Source organism: Athene noctua, chromosome 7 (genome assembly GCF_965140245.1).
Source record: "Athene noctua chromosome 7, bAthNoc1.hap1.1, whole genome shotgun sequence".
In the NCBI taxonomy this organism is placed as follows: Eukaryota; Metazoa; Chordata; class Aves; order Strigiformes; family Strigidae; genus Athene; species Athene noctua.
The window spans coordinates 29,913,401-29,935,723 of NC_134043.1; the positions used below are offsets into that span (position 1 = coordinate 29,913,401).

General features: G+C 40.7%; 1 protein-coding gene across 3 annotated transcripts in view; it reads right to left on the reverse strand.

Annotated features, from left to right (window-relative positions):
* The window catches only part of UBE2F (ubiquitin conjugating enzyme E2 F (putative)), an 88,465-nt gene that overhangs the window by 18,608 nt on the left and 47,534 nt on the right, over nucleotides 1-22,323 (reverse strand). The window contains exons 8-10 of one of the 3 annotated variants that reach the window (XM_074911358.1): nucleotides 16,848-16,880; nucleotides 14,462-14,524; nucleotides 11,843-11,920 (exon numbers count right to left, since the gene is read on the reverse strand). In XM_074911358.1, coding sequence (XP_074767459.1) covers nucleotides 11,870-11,920; nucleotides 14,462-14,524; nucleotides 16,848-16,880 — 147 coding nt within the window. In that variant the 3' untranslated portion in view covers nucleotides 11,843-11,869. The remainder of the gene's footprint in view (nucleotides 1-11,842; nucleotides 11,921-14,461; nucleotides 14,525-16,847; nucleotides 16,881-22,323) is intronic. The other 2 variants (XM_074911357.1, XM_074911359.1) reach the window with 2 other exon arrangements.

Here is a 22,323-nt window from a genome sequence, read left to right on the forward strand (position 1 = left end):
CATCTGCAAATTTTCAGACAATATGAAATAAACAGAATATTCAAAATATTTCGAAACCTGGTTTGCTGCCTCTTCCTCCTATTAAATGTAATTCCTATTTATTTTTCAAGAGGGATTTCAAGCTCATGGGTTCATAGGCTCAATGATGCTAAAGAATCAAAAGCAGCTGTTGTTTTCCACAAGCGCTGCAAGTACTTTGGAAGTTATACAGGACTTATTTTCAGCTGAGTGATATGCTAATACCCCAGCAGTGTGAGAGCAGGGCTTCACTGCAGTACTACAGGAAACTCAGCTACCTACAGCTACAGCAATTGTTAGCTATCTTGTCCCTACAGATTTCACTGCTGGTGAGGATGTATCCCATCAGGTCCTTCTGGCCAGCAGCACCATGAAAAGTTACTTCTGTTGTCACAGCCAAATAAAACACAGTAAAAGCAATTACCCAGTCCTCCAGGATAAATAGCTGTAAACTAAGCACAAAATTAGAGTGCCTGACCAGAAGCTGACATAGTGGAGAGTACTATGTAATCAGAGAAGAAGTCATGTAATAATCAGCATCCTTATGATAAGGAAATCCAGTGGGATGATTGATTAAAGGGCTCTGGAGAGAAATGGCTGTTAAATTGTTCCTATGAAACTTATAGAAAACCTGATGTTTTTCCATTGCTAAAACCCAGTACAAATTCTGCTGAAATTAATGTCAATGTTAACATCTGCTGACTCCACAAGAAAGGGCTGGCCACACAACTGCATATGTGTAAGAATGGCAGCTATGGTCAATCCATACATTCAACAGAAGGCTGTAGGCTCAAAAGTAGTAACTTATTTGTAGCTTCTGATGAGTAATAAAATATATTACATGGAAAATAATTTGCAGGTTACATGGTAAATGTTTTACTATTGAAATAAATATTGAAACACTTTACTTTTTAAATAAAGCTCTTTCAAGACACCAGAAAAAAATATTCTGGCTTTATAGATTTTGTTACTGAATATTCACACTACTGACAAGGTAGTCAGTACATGATGACAGGCTGAAATTTTCAGATAGTTTCCTCCTAAGTCTGCCAGCACAGGGCTGGAATCCATAGAAAAGACCCACTTCCTAACAACACTTCATTTGGCAGCTGTAACCAACCCACTTCTCTCCTTTTATTTTGCCAAAATGAATGCAAGGCTAAACAAGGTAATATCTGAAGTCAGCACCAGCATGGTGCTGGAAAGATATTCCAGAAAAATCTGTTTGTTGCTGATCTATCACATCCTTATGCCAGGTCATCAAATGAAGTTTCAGACTATTTTGACAAATATTCAGTGTGCTATCCTCCCTTGACTGACATGTATGCAAACTTGGCTTCAGAGCTAAGAACACAAACAAGCAAGATGCTGTCAGATGCTATCCCTTCATGCTGTGTCGAGTGAGCCATCAGTCACCGTACTCAAAAGCACTGGCAGAGGCTTATGCTGTGGATGCAGAGAGTGGCAGCTAAGGAATAACTGCCTTTAATCAAGAAACAGCCAGCATCAACAGGTACTGTACACAAGGTGGATGTTTTTCTTGACTCCATTTTTTGACGTGTTCACACCAAAATTCTCCTGTGTTGCTTTTGCTTGACAGGTGTGCCCGCATCTGTCTCGAGTCATTTTAGGGCAGGAAACTACTGTCTCAATAAATTACAAAATAAATCGGATGAACTCAGAAATTCACGCAAGCAGTGCAGAGCTGTCAGTCATGAATTTGAGGTTTACTGACAAGCACGCAGCAGAAAACAAGCTGGTAATGTGACATGCCAGATCTCATAACTCTCTGCACAATTAGCAAAATACCAGGATACCTACATCACGTTGGAGCTGGATATTATATTACATCCTCCCAGTAACAGCAAAGTTACATTTTGTTTTCATCTCCATTCATTTATGCAAGATTACATTAGGGTATGTTAACCCAGCACGTCACTAACAACTTCCGATCCCTCTCCATACTGCGATCAGCCTTTGTTCTTGCACACAGGAGACAGGAATGAACGATAGATAATCTGTATTCACACTTCATTACACCCCTGGGTTTTGCAGGAATAGTTAATACATTTTCATGTGCCATGCTGAAACAGAGAAAGGACGGTTAGCTAATGCTATTTTGTGGAACAGCTGCTACAAGATCAATGCAAAACTAAAGACTCATCCTGAAAAACTCTAAATGGTCTCAATACTTTTTTTAACTGAAGAAACTGAGGACACCCAGAACTTTGCACATTTAGATGCACAGTATGACAAGATATCACTAAGTATCCAACTCCAATCTGATCCTTCTGCTCTGCCAATAATTGATAAAGATGCTTTTCCAGTATCCCGAAAAGGCTGTCAAATAATGCTTTGATCGTCTACATTCTCCATTTGGTTGGCTTGACAGATGAAAGCAGTGTCTTTTTTATTAAAACATGTTCAGCTTTCAATTTGTTATACTGCCATTGGCCAGGATTTAGGGAACAAACTTTGAAAATGATACAAGAACGTGCCCATTTTTTAACCCCTTAAAAATAATTTTGTAAAACTTCAAAGCATCTAACAATTGTATGTTTTCAGCGAGGGACTACAGGACACAGCCTGGCATTCAATTAAGAGAAAGACAAGCATGACACATCTTGGAAGATGGACTCTAATGTATTCTGAGCTGCATAGCTAAGCGTGTAAACTAGGGGGAGAGAGGATCACAAACTGTACTGACCTTTTAAATCTTCATTTATGTCCCACAGGTAGGAAAACGCTGTGCAGTATTAAGAGAGGCAACAGTTGGGGACTCTGAACTCAGAGCCCTCCTCTCGCAAACACACATGCTATAGCGATAATTTCCAGATTGGACACAGAGTCATCGTAAATGCTTTCTTCTAAACACGAGTACCTAATCAGATGTTTCCACAACACCTAGTGGGCTTCAACATAGACCATGTATGCAGGAAACACCACTTAGCAAAAAAGCAGCAAGTGCAACACAGAATAGAAAAGCTCCCATGAAACACGAGTGCCTCTTTAGCCAAGCTGCAAACTCAAAAATTTCCACTTTAATCAAAAGCATTTCCACTCAACAGAACTGTCAAGGTTATTACAATGAAGTGTAAAAGATCATTTAGTGAAAAGGCTCTTCAGTAAAGTCTGGTAGAAGGGGCTGAAGAGCATCCCACATCAAACAAAGAAGAGCCATGATGCCTAGTTAGATCTACTGCTTCCCCGTGGCAACTCTTCCAGTTGCTGTGGTGGGGAAGAACACTGCCAGCTCTGGGGAAGCTTTCACTCAGAGGAGCATCTTTTCTATTCCCTGTGACTTGAAGCCTCAGGGAAGCGGTGCAAAGGAAAACCAGTCAGACATCGGTATGCTACCTTCAGAAACAGGCCAAGCAAAAGTTTTCCTTCTCTACTAAGTAATGTGACAACGCAAGTCACTTTTGTATGCTCCATTACTTCTCCCCACCACGTCCCCCTGCAGTGATACAGTCAGGGTACAGCTCAGAAACTGCTTCTCGTCACTTATGAGCACTTAGCACAACCAGCCCCATGCTCCTCTAGCACCAGCTCAAACACACTGTATTTTTTTAAAGACCACCTGAAATGAACTTCAAGTAAACGTTTTCCAAATAATTTCTCCGTTCTAGGGCTAATTTTTCAGCTGTCTTGAGCCATTGCTAAACTTCAGGCATCTGAACTTAAAAAATGAAAATACTAATGAAAATAGTAATACTAATGATTCTTCAAATATCATTAATACTGTTTGGATACAAAATTTCATAGAGATATGTTTGGGAAACTGGAAAAGTTTAACAAAGTCTATGGCTATGATGGGAAACTGGTGGCAAGAGCAACAAGTTTGACAGAATGGGGCTAAAAATAATACATTAATGAATTAAATGAGCATTATTTTTAAAAAATTCCTTGGGGAAGGCATTAGAAAAAACACTTTGCCATTAAAGACCTTTGGGGTGCACTGCCTGGACCCAATTCAGTAAAGAAACAAGCATTCAAACAGAAACAGGATATAAACTTGGGTAATAGAGAGCTGGTATTTGACTTTTGACCTACCCATATGCTTTTAACTACTCTGCAAAATAAAACCATTTCAACTGTTTTCAATTTCTTCAAGGAACACTACTGGTCAAAGGAACACAGCTATTTCACATAATTCATAATTATCTGGAAAATAAAATGCTTGATTAGAGGTCTTCCTAGTGCTTTTTACCACAAATAATGTCTCCTCTGAAATGTAGTGTCAAGATGCAGCATCCATGGACCATGACATTTTATTTATTATATTTTATATAAGTGTTTTATATTGAAATGTCTTTTACAGAACCTTGGATAATTTTGGTGAGTCCTATCCAAACAAACTGTTCTGCACCCAAATTCACTAACAGTCACTATAGATCAGTGGATAATATTTCTAATTCTCAGCAGATTTACTTCATGATATTTAACTGTTAACAATTAAATCCAGCAAGCAGAAAACACAGCGAAGAATATCCACAGGAAAGCTTCCAGCCACACAAACCCAATTAACTCAAAGTTGGAAGAAATGTTCTTGCAGGTCATCCAGTCTCCATTTACAAAGAGGTGAACCAAGCCAAATACTTCAAGCAAGAAAAGTTAATGCACTATATGATTCATTCCTTGCAATGGTCACAGTACCTCTGCTCTTGGGCCCTGCAGCCTGTCTCAAAGAACCAAGCCACTCTGTCCTTGAGTTTTACATAAAGCCAAAGACAAAAACCAAAAAAGCAGAGTCCAAGCAGTTTGGAGGTAAGGAAAAAACCCCCAACTTATTTATTAGAATCCTCCTGCAGATGCTCCATCCATTTCCAACGCAGATGTTAGCTAGTGTCTCAACTGAAGGGCAATAGTTCACATTACTCAGTTGTTTCAATAAGCAAAGGTATTGATGATCTGCATTGAAGACGTCGATCTGTAAAAGAGCCACTGCCAGCTGTTGTTTCTGTTTCTGTGCAGTTTGGGATGGTTTTGGAGAAGTGACAAGGGAAAAGACCTGATCTCTTCTGAAAAGGAAGAATCACTGCAGGAGCTAAGCAAGCTAAGTACTGAAATGTATACTCAAATGCCTTCGATATTAAAATTATAACAAAGAAAGAGCAGGTATGACAGAGAAACAGAGAAGTTCCTGTAAGATCAGTTAAATTAATTACTTTAAACCAGAAGACCTGAGGAAGAAATACAGATAATGAATTATTTTTTCCAAACTTTCAAGTTGTAATTTTATTTTGCATTACTGTTTGTCCGCTTGGGATTCAACACACCTGTCACATGCTAGCATTTATATCATGCTTTTCATCAAATTCTCAAATAATATTTCAAACAGACTAATCTTTTGACATATGAAATTACATTAATAGAAGAAAACTAACTTCAAAGTGATCAATGACAAGATATCAAGAAGAATCCAAATCTGAAGACACTATTTAGTTTCAAATACATTTCTTTAGCTACACAGAGAAATGGATTTTCAAGGTAGACTTAAATCTAAATGTAATTACACTCTTATTATCTATAAGGGTGGAAATAAAAAGCCAGGAGGATAAAAAAAGTAGAGCTGGCCATGACATTATTTTGGAAGACCCTTCAGAATGATCAAATCTGAAATGATATATAGGCAGTGAGCTCTGGGTCTTTTTAACTGTCTGAAGGCATTATCAGTCTGAGGACAAAATTACTCTAAACTTCCACAGAGATAAAAGATGCCAAATCTGCCGGTTTCTGTATTTAGTACCCCACAGGGTAGCTCAGAAAGGAAAGCACAGGGCTCCCAGTCTGTGTGGCAGATTGGTTTATAGCGTTTGATAAAACCTGAGGTGAGACAGAACAGAAATCCCTTTCCACTTTAAGAACGTGCTTCATGAGCCAGATTTAGTAGTTTCCAATGTAAAAAAAATAAAACCAACAACACACAAGCAAAAAACGAGAAAGGATGAAATCACTCTTGGTGAAAAAGAAGTTCTACAGTTTCAAGTTGTTGCTGGTTCTTGGTGGCTCCAGAACTAAAGAGGCTTTGCAGGGCAACAATGTTTTTTGATGCATAGGGACAATTTTGGGGGAAATTCAACTTACTATATTTCCAAAGGGATGCCTAAAGACCTTCTACAGACATGTCTGTATTTGTTTCTTACTTATGGTTATTACCTAGAGGCAGACCTCTTGCTGACAACTTCCTCTTTCAAGTACTTACCTGTTTTCAGAAGATACATTAATGTCCTCTCCAGAATTTGGTCCAGGCACTGACATGTTGTCAGGTGCTGCTGGTTCTTGCCCAGTTGCCCAAGGAAGGGTTTGAGAAATTAAGATTATTCTATGAAAATCCTTAACTGTTTGCTATTTAAGGACTCAAAAAACCTGCATACAATTATGAAAGACTAGAAAAGCTCTTCAGTGAAATACGTAGTCAGCAACTGTTCCTAATTATCAACGGAATTTCTAATGGAATTAGATTAGTGCTCTCACTTGTAAAGACAAGAAGACAGTCTTTAAGTAATTCAAGGAAAATGTTCATCCCAGAAGACTCATTAGAACCACCTCCAAAGACTGCAAGCAATTGAGGAGAGTCTTTTTTTTAAGCCTAATTTCCTAAGGAACTGAGGCTATGTAGGGCAATTAAAATCCTAAGAGGAAACCTTAAGAGGCAGCTTCAGACCCTGTAACATCATGAACATTACAAACCCATCTCCACAGAAACAATCCTGAAATAAAAATATTCTTTATTACTTTAATAGTAAGTTCTTAATTACTTTAATAGAAGCCTTTATAAATAAATAAATAAAAAAGCAAAAGCCAAGCAGAAATGTTTTTTCTTGTGTTTAAAAAAAAACAGAAAAAAAGATTCAATAGCTTGTCACAGCAGCGTGCAAGTGACACAAGGAAAAATCTGCCTCAACATCCCTCTTCTCCAATAGCTTCTGGCCTCACATATCACTGCTGCTGGCACTGTGTGAGTTATCCGAGGGTGCAGTTTATGAAAATGTTGCATTAATCCAGGTGAAATGAGGCTGCAATACTGTTCCTGGTGTCTTCTGAAGAATTTTTCCTAGTGTGCTAGTATTACTGTGGTGAGGAATCAGAATGACATGATTTGAGCAGGACTAGAAACAGCAACTGTAAGGATGATCTATTAAAAACTAAAGACCCTAAGAACTGCAAAGGCTACAGCCATAAGCACTTCATGAATTGTCCAGTCTCATGTTTACCTGCAGTATGTTATATACAAATTTAAAAACTCTCCTGATTTTTTCCCTTAATATTCTTAGAAATGTACAACTCCCCTCCCTCAGAATAAAACACAATGTCTACAAACAACATCGTAACAGTGTATAAAGCTACCTGAAGACAGATGGACTAGAAGTATAGTCAGTGACAACCAGAGCTGCTAAAATTTGGCAGCTATAGATAAAATCCATGCTTTCTAAAACCTGGGCCAGAACCAAACTCCCACATGCAAAACAATTCATCATTAAAGTATCAAAGCACCAGCTACAAGCTTGCTATTGATCTAGCCATGGAAAAGGCAGGGAAACAAAACTCCCTTTGCTTTGCTGACAGCAGCAGAACGTAGGTAGGGGAAAAAAGGCAAAACCAAGAGGCCCCTTTACTTAGGGTTATTGTGCTCCGTGTTCTTTAAAACCAGGCAGACAACTGGGAAATACACTCAGATCACGACAGATTGGCACCTGGAGTGCCTGCTGGAAGCAGCATGCTGACCCCTCCAAATCCAGAAGCAACTGGGTATTTTCAGCAATAATTACACTGAATCTAACAGCCCTCATTCCTCTGGCTGGAGCGAGCAAATGAAGGTCACAAAACTGTGGCATTAATGATCTTCTTTTGACACAACTGCCAGTTACCTGGAAGAAGTGAGGTGATACACCCACTGTCCAGTTTATTCCTGCACTCTATAATTGGAACTATAGGTCACTGCTCTCCAAAGAGGGTGCAAATAAAATCAGGGCTCACTGAATTAAGGAAAAAGTTTGTGTTTAAGATGGATCCTTGGCAAACACACATTTATTCTGATTAGATTTCTCAGATTTGACACTTGCTGCTGGTCAAAGTGCCATGAAAGAAGTCATGCTAGATTTTCAGAAGGGGGAAAAAATTCCCTCCCAGAGTGCTATCTTACGCTTTCAGAATGACACAGCAGGAAGTGTTTCCATGTGCTGCATACTGACAGCTGAGTTTCACTGAGAAGATGGAAAGATCATGCAGGAAAATAACACTGGGTGATGTTACTCAGCTTCTCCTATTAACTCCAGACCACATGGATGAACAAGTAAATGAGTGTTTGCTAATCTGCCGGATGACAAAAATTGCTTTAGCCTTTTAAAATGCACCAAATATGACACTCTTAGTCATATGGTTTAGTTTTAGGTAGTCCTGCCAGGAGCAGGGAGTTGGACTCAATGATCCTTAGGGGTCCCTTCCAACTTGAGATATTCTATGATTCTAAATACAACAGGCGAATACAAAGCATTAGTATTCTTGACGTGGCAGGCCCAGGTGAGGAAGGAAGCTGAGGAATATGCAGAAAAGCATTTCTACTTTAAGCCACATGAATAGTGTAATGAATTTTCCTGTTTTGTACTGCACATATGGCTTTGAAATGTTTTTTGGCAAAGACAAACACTACTAGGAAATCCAAGGGCTTTTGAGGAACCCAGCAAATTGCAATGTCCTGAGGTAGTATCTCAAAACCACCATGACAGATGTACGTAAGGAAAACATTTTCTAGATTTCAGCTAACAAATCGCAGACACAGCACCCATAGCACCTCTGACTAAGGAATACACAAGTCCTGAACCACTAAGCTGATTTGGTTTTGTATTACAAGTTACATCCCTATTCTGTCAGTATTCAGCCTACCCGGCTGCCACAGACAGCAATCAATAGAGCTCTATTTGTTCACTGTACAGAACACCAATTCCTACAATTCTTAGCACACAATTTTTAACTGAATAGTCATTAAAGCTCAAGCACTTGCTCATTGCTTAGGAATCCATGGAATCAATTCAATTGACAATTAACAGCTCTGGTCATCCACATAATTACTGACAGGCTGACTTGTCTGCTAAATTCAAAGCAGTTCCAGCTAACTAACTAGTAAGCAGTTCTTTAAATTCAACAAGAAAACTCATACTACCAAACTGATAAGATTGTATCAGTGTGAGAAGAGCGAATGTTGGGAAACACCTTGCTTAGTTTACATAAAGACTTCAATAACCTTTTTATTCTGACTTACGGAGCACTAAACCAAGAGAGGATGGTTGCTTACCTTCCAGTAACTGTGACCTAACTGCAGTGCAATGTGGGCACCAGGAATATTCTAAAAAGTAACACTACAGAAATGAACAATGTAAACTTTCCCTAAGCTGGAAACAATTATGAGTTAAATGAAGAAAGAGTGAAAGGAAACTGTAATGTTATCTGGATGCTTTATTAAATGCTGAAAGCCACAGTCAACAAGCTTACAAGAAGGTTTCAGTTTAAAAACTGGCGAGTCTGGAAGCTGGCACCAGATCTACAGAAACAGTCACTAAAGAGGATGCAGTCAACAAGCCGGAGGGCAAATCCACCCTCCCGAGGGACCTGCGTGGGCTGGGGGAAAGGCCAACAGCAACCTCAGGAGACCCAGCATGGCCAAATGTGAAGCTCTGCTGCTGAGATGCACTCAGCCCCTGCACGGGGACAGGCCCAGATGCTGGGCTGGGGACAGCTCTGCTGGGAAGGCCTTAGCGTGAAGAGAGGTTGAGGGAATAGGGCTTCTTGGTGCAGAGGAAAAAGCTTTAGGGGTACCTAAAAGCAGGCCCCCAGTACTGACAAGGAGGTTTCTGAGAGGACAGAGCCTTCTCGGAGGTGCATGATGAGAACATGAGATAGAGCTCCTCACCTGAAAGGGGAGACATGTGACTGTGTATATGGAAAAAGATTATCATGTGGGTAACTAAGCTTTGGAGCATCCAACATCACTCGATGACAATCATAAGATAAACTCATGATTGGCCAAACTGAAGCCTTACAAAATTGATCGCGACAAGGAAATCACTTGAAAAGTACAACTTAATGCAGACAAATAGAGGGGTCCTATCTCTGCAAATCAATTAAAAGTCACACAAGGTAGCAGACAACATCCTCTGTCACTGAAAAGGTCTTTTGATGAAAATAACTGATTACAACACAGGTCTCTATCACTTCTGTAGCTGATAAGAAGGTAGTTTCTGGATACATAAGCAGAAGGCTAGTGAGGCTGAATACTGAGATAATCTTTGTCTAGCATTTGTGAAAACAGATGTTGACTCTGCCCAAATCTGTTGTACGGTCTTCCAAAAGTTACAGACATCTTGCAAAGTGCATGGGGAAGAACTATAGAATTACCAAAGCTGCATAAACAATCACATGCAAAAAACTCATGTAAAAGTGACTTGATGATCACTGGCTGAAGGAAGCTGGAAAGGAAGAAGTTCAGTAACTGACAGCTCCTTCCTCAAGCTGAAGGAGAGTCCTGAGGGCTGGAAGCTGAAGCTGCACTAACTCAGATCTCAGATAAGACACAGCTTTTTAAAGCAATTAATTGAACAACTTACCTCTGAATTTTGCATGATTCTTACATATCAGAACTGAAAAGCTACAACTAGGTGCTCAGGTATAAGCTGTAGATTTAATGCAAAAATGAAGAGGTCCCTTATTCAGGAAGAGATAATAACAGTCGTTTCTACCTTGATCTGTAACACAAACATTCATAGCACAACTGTTTTCCAAGAATCAATAATAAGGATTTGATATCTATGATGTGAATTCTTCCAGCATCTGCAAGGCAGCAGTCCTTTTTGATGACTTAATACCAGCCTACAGAACTGAACAAACTCCAGTCTCACATTTTCAATAACCAGAGGCAGGCTTCGGATTAGCTCTTAACCTCTCAGGCAGCCGCACTTAGCCTGAAATGTCAGCAAAGGGATCCCAGGATTTCAAATCTGAAATTACATCAGTGAAATACCGAGTCATCTCCTCCAGGAGAAGCACAGAAGACAGCTAGAGGTGCATTTGTTTTGGCTGTTACAAGCCATATACTCCCATGCTGTCAAATGACCAAAGGCATTCTCTTATAGTATGTCACACACGGACGTTTGTATACAAAACTATTTGCATACAGATATATTTGCACATCTGATTATGGATTGTGCACGTGGGCATATATATTGCACATACACTGTTTGAATAATCGTATTACACACATAAAAAAGTCTCAGGGAAAATACATTAGCATTCTCGCATTAATCATATCGTGCACTGCAAGTATTTTCTTAAGAGACAGGACAACACCACAGCAGTTTGACTTCACCACAAAGTGCTTATACACTACATGACATCTATGCCCAAGAGAGACAAAAACTAACTCATACTGCAACTGCATCCTTGGAGGCCAATTGTAAAAGCAGCCATTTCTCTCCCTTGCGCAATTTATTCTCTCTAGACAGGCATCACTAGTTTTGTCTTGATGTTGCTGTAAAACATACTACGGAAAATCTGCCACTACCTGGTGCTGTCATTATCAATTAAGTACCTAAATTAAATTCAAATAAGTTCCAAAAAAAATATACATAAAAGAATATAAATTTTACAGATGCCTTTGAGGAGACTACTGAAGAGTTTACTAAGTAAAAAAAATATTTCTATTTAGAACACTATCAAAAAATCCACTCAATTTCCCTTTCAATTCTTCCACAGCTGCTGTTACCTGAAAAAAACCCCACCGACCACCTTCCATGCTATTAGTGTAGCAGTATATATTTTGAGTGCTCACCTCTCCATTCTTGAGGGAGGTGTGTTTTTAAAGCAGGCAGCATTCTTCCTTTCTGTGGATTCCCAAGATTTCCAATTTCTGAATGAGGTTGAGAGATGCAGGATAGTGATTACTTAGCATTTCATCACTCTTTGGGAAGAAGACATTACTGTCTGGCTGGTCTGAAGTCTAACAATTTACTCAAAGCACAGGTAAGGCTCGCCTATCACGGCCTCAGCACATCTGACAAGACTCTACTAGTACCAGGGGAGCATCTCTCCTTACAAAAGCCTACCCAGACATCAGCCAAACTGCTTCCCCTCTGGCAGTTAGAAGCAATCAAGTGCCAAATTCCACACTCAGCAATAGGTGTGTAGCCTCACCATTTCCAAAGAGCTACAAATTTCCCTGGCAAGGTATTAGAGAATAATTCAGTCTAACAATGCAAACAAAGAAAATGATTCAGCCTGCTACCTTCACTACGATGGTTTTTGTTTCTCAGGCTGTATCCCCTCCGTGACTACTCCTCCGTGACTACTTGCAGTGTTTTATGGCTTGGAAGGCTTCCTGGCACTTTTTGCTAAAATTATATAACCAAACCATTAAAAAATGCTCTTCCAGAGTAGGTGTCTATGACATCTTCCTCACCTTAGGCTAACAGTCTTGTCCCAGCCCTGAGAAGAGTGACAAATACCAGAATAGCTACAAGATCTCATTAAACAAGAAAACAGCTAGAAAAATGAACTTGCAATCCTCATGTTTCCTCTTGAAAAAATGAGATAAATTAGGTGCACTGCCTGACTGTATTTTCAATTAACTCTTCAAAACAACATTTACATGGAAACTTTCTTCAATCTTTACGGTTAACTTCAACAAAAGTTTCAGAAGATGTATTTGGTTTGCGTGGCAAGGTTTTGGTAGCAGGGAGGCTACAGGGGTGGCTTCTCTGAGAAGCTTCTAGAAGCTTCCCCTGTGTCTGACAGAGCCAATGCCAGCTGCCTCCAAGACAGACCCACAACCAGCCAAGGCCAAGAACATCAGTGATGGTGGTAGCACCTCTGCAATAATTTAAGAAGGGGGGAAAAAACCTGCAGCAGAAGAGAAGAGTGAGAAAATGCGAGAGAAACAACTCTGCAGACACCAAGATCAGTAAAGAAGGAGAGGAAGGAGGTGCAGAGCTTTCCCTGGAAGACCATGGTGAGGCAGGCTGTTCCCCTGCACCCATGGAGGTCCACAGAGGAGCAGAGACCCATCTGCAGCCCGTGAAGGACCCCACGCCAGAGCAGGGGGATGCCCAAAGGAGGTTGTGACCCCATGGGAAGCCCACGCTGGAGCAGTCTGTGCCTGAAAGGCTGCACCCTGTTGGAGGGACCCATGCTGGAGCAGTCTGTGAAGAACTGCAGCCCCATGGGAAGACTGTCTCCCATGGGGGGGACCCCACGCTGGAGCAGGGGAGGAGTGTGAGGAGCCCTCCCCCTGTGGAGAAAGGAGCATCAGAGACAATGGGTGATGAACTGACTGCAACCCCCATTCCCCATCCCCTGTGCCACTAGTGGGGAGGAGGCAGAGAAATTGGGAATACAGTTAAGCCCAGGAAGAAGGGAGGGGTGGGAGGGGAGATGTTTTTAAGATACAGTTTTATTTCTCATTATCCTATCCTGATTTGATTGGTAATAAATGAAATTGATTTTTTTTCCCCAAGTCAAGCCTGTTTTGCCCATGACAGCAATTGCTGAGTGATCTCCCTGCCCTTATCTCAGGCCACAAGCCTTTTGTTATATTTTGTCTCCCCTGTCCAGCTGAGGAGCGGGAGTGATAGAACAGCTTTGGTGGGCATCTGGCATCCAGCCAGTGTCAACCCACCACAGAAGAGTTTAATTAAAACAAGAGATGCTGAACGTGCCACGTGCTTGAGATATGCATCTATATAATGTAAAACAACTTCATCTACATAACATGACAGAGCTTTGGAGATCCACACGATAGAGAAGTTAGTACATTGTTCCCCTCTACCTCCATGCTCGATCTCAGTTGAGAAGTACATCCTACAGATGTTCACCAGATCATGAATCAATACCATGTTTTGCTGTGCCACATCCATAATCTACACAGAACAAATGGGATCAGTATAAAGAAAATTAAATTTGCACTCCTGTCATTTAAACACACCCAGATTTCTCCTGGCTTAATAAAAGCATGCAACATGTAGGAGTTGTGAAGAAAAAAGTTGCATTTTGAAAGAGACAGAAAAGGATGAGATCTTTCAGCAGGCCTTTTAAGGTAAAAGCTATTGAGATAACTGCACCAAACCAATTCACCATCATTTGCTGCATGGAATATGTACAGCTTCAGTGAAAATCTCCAAAATAAGAAGGTCAAGATCATCTGTTTTGGGGATATGACTACATTATGGTCAACAATTCTAGCATATGGTGAATAACACCTGAACAACACTACTGCATTGAGTTTACTTTCCCAGATAAAGCACATTTTGTTTGAATAACTGGTTGCTGATACAATGAGTCACTCGACTGCCTGAAGTACCAGCTCGAATACTTTAAAAGGACTGACTGGGAATCACCAAGTACAGTAAGTATATTTGTTTAGGAACAACATGCTTTAAATAAACCGCTGACTCACCTTGTCACGCAAATGATGCTCTGCAGCCTCAATATTCAAAGGATCGTCAAAATTCAAAAGATCCTGGAAAAGAAACAGAGAACATTATAGGGTTCCCACTCACTGCATCATGCAAGGAATCCAAAGCTCTAATGAAGAAGATAATGAAATAAAGCAAACAGGACCAGCAAGTGTAGTGCCATTTTCTCACTAACTTGATAGGTATCCCTGCCAAAGGTAGATGCAAATGAGTTTGATGGTTGCAAACTAAATCACAAGTCAATTAAAGAACAGCAGCAGCAAGGCATTCAACCCCACCTGGTGGAACGCCACACCCAGCCCTGTGACACTTCTCTCTGGCAGTGAAGCATTTCTATTTGAAAACTAAGACAGTTTTAAATCAGATTTTGAAGAAACATTCATAATTTCAGAAGGCACAATTCCTGTTGATTTTTGTTCAACTGTAAAATAAATCCTTAAAAAAAACCCTGCAAACAGCCTGGTGATAAAGCAGGAAGAGCTTCCTTAATACCAACTCCATAGCAAAGCAACTTAATTCTCTCTGTAAAGAAACAACATAACCTGGAGTCTGACAGACAGGAAAGTTTTAGTGCAATGGGAAAAAAAAAGGGCTGAGAGAAAAGGGAGGGCAAAGACCCCGGGAGCTAAGGGCATGTGGGGGCCAGGGAGCAGAAATAATCAAAATAAATCTCAGGTCTGTCAGTTTAATCTCAATAAATACTAACTTTGGAAGAAGAAAGGGTCTAAGGTTAAAACCAAAGGAAAGCAAGATGCTGATAAAAAAGGAATTATCATAAAAAAATACACTGAGTCACAAAACCCCCTATTCTCCCTGCAGCCCAGATTACTTTCCCCAGTTTAAGGTTAGCCTGTGACAGCAGTGAAATGTCATCATTTCACAAGTGTGAAAGGCTCGTGTCATTCTGACTTGTTTTCAAGCAACAAACCTCCCATTTCATTCAAACCAGGAGACCAGTCCACCTTATTTTCACTCATTTTCTTCAAGAAACCCCCAAAAGAATCTGCAAGCCCAGTGCAATCCAATGCCAGGTTTTCAAAGCCTAATTATTTATAAGCAGCTGGGTGTGATGGAAATCCAAGAGGCAAGCTGGGAAGCATGGCTTTTACTGGCCATGACAAATCCCCGTGGTCTCTGATGCATGACCATCACTCTTTGCAGCTGTTTGCCCAACAGATTATTTTTATGTGCAGTTCTGCCTCTGAAGGCACTTCTTTGTACCTCCAGTGGATTTTGCTTTCTTCCACTTACTTAGCATGCAGTGGGAGACTAACTGTGAAATGCAATTACTCTTTGTTGAAAAGCCAAATGCTCTCCAATCTTCTAAATCAATTTACCAAAAAAGTTGTCGAAATAAATCAAGCCTTTGGATGCCAGGAAAGTTAGGAGATTGTAGCCAGTCACTGGCTTGGTCTATGCTAGAGGTTTTTGAAATGCACCGTGATCCTGGTGATAGTGCTGGGAGCACAGTCACTGCTCTGCCCTCCTCCTGCAAGTAGCAACGAAAGGAATTTCTAGCCTCAGCCTGTTTTCTTCAGAGAGAGCAGAGCCCACAGGAATGCTCCTCATCCAAAGCTTTTCACAGCCTCCTCTGTACCACCCTGGAGTGCCCGGGGTGTTCTCTAGAGTTGATGACAAACATGGTGACCAAGTTAGTGTCTTTACTTGCTTTCTCTTGACCTTCCTACCCACCAGTAATGGCTGTGGAAGGGGACCATAATCCTGGACTCCCTAAAAAAGGCAGCTTTTGTACAGTAAAGACTTAGCCTCTCTCCATTTTTAGTGCAAAACCAACTGTCACATCCTGCCTGCCTCTTGCAGCTACCTGCTCTCTCCTCCATTTTCAAGACGCTCCTGTAGTTATGAGGTACAGGTTTCTTGCTCCTGTCAATCTAAGGAAAAGGGGGAAATTGGAATTCCTGAACAAAATCATACCATTTCTGTAACAAGTCAGGGCTTATGCAAACTCCACAGGTGGGCACTGAGGCCCTTGAACAGGAATATGTGTTCAAAACAGGAATGAGACTGCAGGGCAGTTATGTTAAAAAACATAACACCAACACAATTCCTTTGCAGAGCAATATGAATTCCGATTTTCTGCAAACCAGTGGAAGATCTCAAGTAACCTGTTACCAAAAAAGTAAAAACAATGTACAAAAAGGTGGCATTTCAGACCATCTGTATGCTTCTTGCAGTAATATAAACAGAAGCACAAACTGATTTCATACTTGTGCAACACCCACTGAAGCCAAAGGAAATAATGACTTTAAGTTTAAGAGGCAACAGATGGGGTTCACATTAGGTGATGCTGAAACCAAACCAGGCAGGAAAAAGGAAAGTGGATATGCAAAATATTCATTTACTTACAGTAAATAAAGAGTTTAACCCCCAGACAACATCCTGCAAAGGAAAAGCACAGTCAGTTAGGCATGCACTTCAGGTGTTTCGAACACATTCACATACTTTATTTTTCTATTAATCCATGAAATTACTGAAAATCAAATCTAGATTAAAGGTGATGTTTTGCTAATTTAAATCAAAATATTGAAAAAACTTTCCCATTTCATGGATCCTTGATATTCAGAAGTCATCAAAAACCAAATGCTGCATATTCAAATACAAGTTCAGATCTTTCTATGTGTACAGGAGTTTATTCCTGTTGCTTCTTTGCTCAGGAAGAGGAATAATACTTAGTATATGCCACTAACTGACTGCACTGCTTAGTTAAAAGGGTGGGCATAAAACAATTCAGCAATCCATTCTTAAAATTAAAAAGGTGTCAGCCAAATATTTGGAACTGTGTCAAAATATCAGAGAAAAGATTCAGGTGTAGTATGAATATGGAGAAACACCATTCTTATATGAGGATATGTCTGCAATCATTTTACTGCCTTTAAGCATCTGTTTTAATCACAGCTGAATAGACAGGGTTTGCAATTTCTGCAAACAGGAAGGTTCAGGGAAATATGCCTCCAAATGGTGTCATCAAACACAGCTTATTTTGGGGTGGGCATCTCCAAACGGGTTCTACTAGCACTGACCTCAGAGCCCATATGCTCCATTTATAGCCTTCAAAGATTAAGATCCAACTATTACAGAAAGAGACCTAAAAGGTTCACCTACCACCAACTCTGAGGCTAAGTTTTTCTACCCAGAGCAAATATCATTTTCTTCAGTAGAAGAATAACTAAACTCCCCCCTGCAAAATCCCACTGAAGTCAGCACCGGAGCTCACACCTACCAGACAATTAAGTAAGATCAGCATTGCACGTCTTTGCCCTTACAGCCTGCGAGCACTTGACTGCCTACCCATGAAAACCACACTGCCTGATTTCTACTAGTGGGACAAGCACTGCACATTAATCGTTTCATGACTAAAAGGTACATTTTACAATAAAGATAAAGCCTCAAAGTAAGAAGTTCCTCTCCATGGCAAAAAACTTTAATAAACAAGCATATTTCAGCCTGTTTCCTGTTCTGGGCCCTCCACTGAGAGTGGTGGACCACAGAAATCCATATCCCTTAAGAATGCTATCCAATTATGCCCTAATGAAAAAGACACGATGTCAGCATTATCCAGACAGCAGCCTCTCACGATCCAATTTTCCTTTGATCTTGCACAAACAACCCTACTCAGTTTATCTGCTTTTAATAACGTGAATCTGCCCAGCAAAGCTGATATTGTCAGATAGCATTTTCAGTTTCAGCATCTTCTCCTAATGGAGCTTCTGAAACCATCAGGTGTGGCAAAGACAGCAACCCTTTCAAATGTATTCATCATCTTCAATGGCAGCACAAACACATAAACTGCAAAAAAGGATACACCTGAGACACCCAAGAATTACAGTTACCCATACATTTTAAGACTACAGTGCTGAGCAGCCACCCCCCACTCCTCCCAAATAACCATCCTGTCGGTTCTTTGGGAAGCATGGGAAAATGAACTACTACAAATAACAGATGAAAGTCATTATTTTAAGCTTTAAGTTCTGTGCTTGTTTGACTAGAACTACTGTCACAAAAACTGGGCAGAGCAGAGGTTAGCAAAACATGGTATTAAGGAAACCTGTATTAAGCAATGCTGGGGATAAAGTAATTGTACAGTGCAGTGGTGCTAGAGAAAAAATAAGCTGAAGTCACAGATTAAAGGAGGATTTCAGTGGTGTGGAGAGCCTGGAGAGTAGGAACAGGCATGAATGTCTCAGCTTCCATTTCACGCTCCTGTACTGAGGCATGAGATGGTGCGCAGCACAGCGCAGGCTGCCACGGCGTCACCGCTCTTGGGGTCTGCTCCGCTGAGGAGCCCCTGGGTGCACTGCCCCTGGTGTGGATGCAGCCCGAGGACTGACTGAGGCAGGGTGTGTAACCAGGGACAGCTGACTGTGCCTCTGCCTCCAGCCAGCGACTCCGCTCCAGTGGATGCTCTGACCCCTGAAGGTCAGGAGTCCCTTCCCCTGCTGCCCTCAAAGGCTGCATTGTTCTTCAGGGAGGTAGAGCATATATCTTAGGAGTGTTAAGAATTTCTTGTGTCCGATTTTAACCCACTATGTGTTTCCCACAACCTTTGATAATGGGACCTTACTAAAGCACAGTAATTTGTTTTCTTCCACTTGAAGAAGCAGGAATACATTAACTTTTTGAGGGTTATCTTTCATCTATACCATGTGACAGCAGACTGCTTCCAGAGAATGTGATGCAGTATTGCAATACTGAGTGTTAAGAAATACTCTAAAGAGGTATGAGGAGCTCACACTAGCACACTGGGGTCTGTCCATTTCCAAAACCCGCCTGAGCACCAAAGTGGCATTTGCAGGGTTGCAAAGTGATCACAGCTGTTCAACCACTTACCAGCATGGCTAAAAGAAATAAAAGAGAAACTCAATCACACTGATCCTGAACTCACCTTCTCTTTACATTTAACAGTGCTGAAGCCCTCAGTCTCCCAGAGCCTCCCCATCAGGACACTTGCAGATTGTCTCTCCAGACAAAACAACTCCTGCTTCAATACCAGCAACAACGAGCTGCACCTTACACAGGTAAATGTTGCAACTCAAAACAGAAAAGTAAATTATATCCAATTATTTTCCCATTCTGTAAAGACCTGCTTTTACCTAAATTGCTCCCAAATTCTCATTTGCTGAACCCTGGTTTTAAGATTCTGGGACACTTGACTCATTCAGGCCAGTTTTGCACAGAGTTCTATCCAAAAAACCCCAGCAAAAACCTCAGTAAGGCTGTGATTTTCAGAGTGTTGTAGCTTTTCACAGCCATTCTAGACACCAAAATGCATAAAAGGATTATTATTACTGAATAATGTATGTGTGAAAATCTTAGTATAATTTCTGATGTTTCCACCTGTTCAAGTTTTATGATTTGCTGGATTCGTGATTTATACCCTTGCATGGCTCCATAAAAAATAATGTTAAATTACTACCAGAGGGCAACACTCTGTAATGAGTTTGAGACTAGCCTGGATTTAATTCTAGGATATTGAGAAAAGGAAGTGGGATGGAACAGATGAGCAAGAGTCAAGCAAGTATTTCGTATTTGAAACTTGACACTGTTGCATTGCAAAAATAATCACTTTGCATTATTGACTTCAGCAGAGCTGCTTGCTGCATGAAGATAAGCACTTGCCTCAACGCTTGCTTCACATTTTCCTGACAAAGTAAAAGGATTTGCAAGCCACCAAAGATCTGTCAGATTTAACAGTTCAAAAACTTCCGTTCTCTTTCAATGTAGTAAAGCATCATCTTTGGCTTCAAACGTTTACTGAACTTCTGGCTTAAATACTCTGAAAACAGAAAGTTAACCCCATGTACAAGAATTATTAAAGGTTATCTTCACACACAGGCGCAGGGCAGATGTTGCCTTAAAGTGTTAATTATGCACACCTTTATGCTGCTCCACTTCAATGAGAGAATCTACTTGCAAAAGGAGAATCACACACAGGGATCTGCCTGTTCATGTGGCAAATACCTGACAAGGCTGTTTCCTTTACAATGCTGCTTTTTGTCTACTTTCTTCTCCATGCTTAACATCAAAGCTATGGAGTACAAGTACACTCACTACTGCTGGGTAACCTCTGAACAGAATCGGAGACCTCTTGCGCTTTTTGCAACAAAGGGGCACAATCTGCTCAGGATGGACCCTGCAGAAAAGTCTGCAGAACTCCCCAAACCTCTTTATCTGGTTTCTGCTCCAGCTGTGCCTGGGCAGGCCATCTGTCTGTCCCCCTGGCCTCCCAGAGGCTTTGCATCAGCACAGATGTCACCCATGAGGTTAGACACTTTACACAAGACAACTGCAGGTCTCAGGTAGGCAAGGAGTTTTAATTTGCATCTGTTATGTTAGTTCAGAGGATTCAAGTATAATACTTGAACTAAAGAGCTGGGGTTCCCAAGCAATACCTGGTAAAATCTACAGTGGGTAAGTGGAAGAGGGTATAATGAAGGAAACACACTCTGCTCCATGACACTGTCACCATTTTGAGCTCAAGCATGAGGAAGGCAACACAAGCAAATCAAAAGAACCACAGACTTATATATAACACTTTATAATGGACCCTTTTCATTTTTGAGTATTTTTGTGTGGCATGAGTGAAAAGTTACATTAAATCCCTGCCCACAGCCCACAGATTTATTTACAGCATGCCAAATAGGGAAAAAAAAAACCAAACCAAACCTACCACTGCAAAAATGATTAAAGTTCAAGAGCAATTAATCAAAATCCTAAATATAAGCTTTCGAAATAGCCTCTCCTGAGGCTAGAGAGTCTCAAAGCATTGCGTTAGTAGGAGGTCTTAATTCACTTAGTCACCAAATCTTCCCAAGTGGCATTTCTCACAACCACTTCACAAAAAGCTATGCCATTGAAACCACATCACAGACAAGTGTTTAGCTACACTTGCCGATGTTTGGAAATACAACCACATAACACTTCTTTTGAAGAGAGAGTAAACACGTAAATTGTAACTTAAATTTTCCTTTGAGAGTCAAAGTATATTTAATATATTAATTTACACAAACAGGCCAGACAAAGCAGCTAATGAACTTCCAATCAGAGAAACTTCTTTAGAGATCCAAGAAGCATTTCTAATAGCCTGATTAAAGCTCATTGCTAAACTGGTTTTTATATACAATTTAACCCATTCAGCTCATTGAAAGAAGCAGCATTCATTTAAACAAGCAGATGTCTGGAGTAATTTTTTTTTCTCTTCAAACTGAAGCAGTAACTGCAATAAAGCAAGTGTCAAGCTTGTACATCAGAGTTTGAAAAAGGGCTTGAAATTATACCTGAAAACTGAGCATGCTGAAAGCCAGGCCACTGCATGGCTGCCTCCTGGAACAGCTCTCTGCTGTCCTGTCTGCCTATGCACCAGCTCAAGATGTTTTTCCACTTCACCTTTTTCTGTCATGCCTCACAAACAAGCCCAGCTTCTTTCCCTCTTTATTGCAGCCTAGAAAACCAAGCAGCCTTCATCACACCCAGTCCCACCTTCCCCAGGCTCTGCTGGACTACTCCTTCAGCCTCCTTAACACACCTCCACAAGCTCCGCTGAGTTCTCCCCATGGACCTACTTACAACCACTACAATGTAATTGACAGCACAAAACTTATCACTGGTCCAAAGGGTTTAAAAAAAAAAAAAAGTATGTATTCATGCCAGAGATGGTAGGCACTTTTTAGCTTACAAAAAGAATGCCTCCTAAGCACTCTTCTCCCAAATAAAATGTTCTCTTTTACATTTCTCCTCCCTGTACTGCTGCTCCTCTCTATAACCTTGTACATAATAGTGTTACAGTATCTTGCAGAATTCCTTTAGCAGATAAAACACTGTTTCC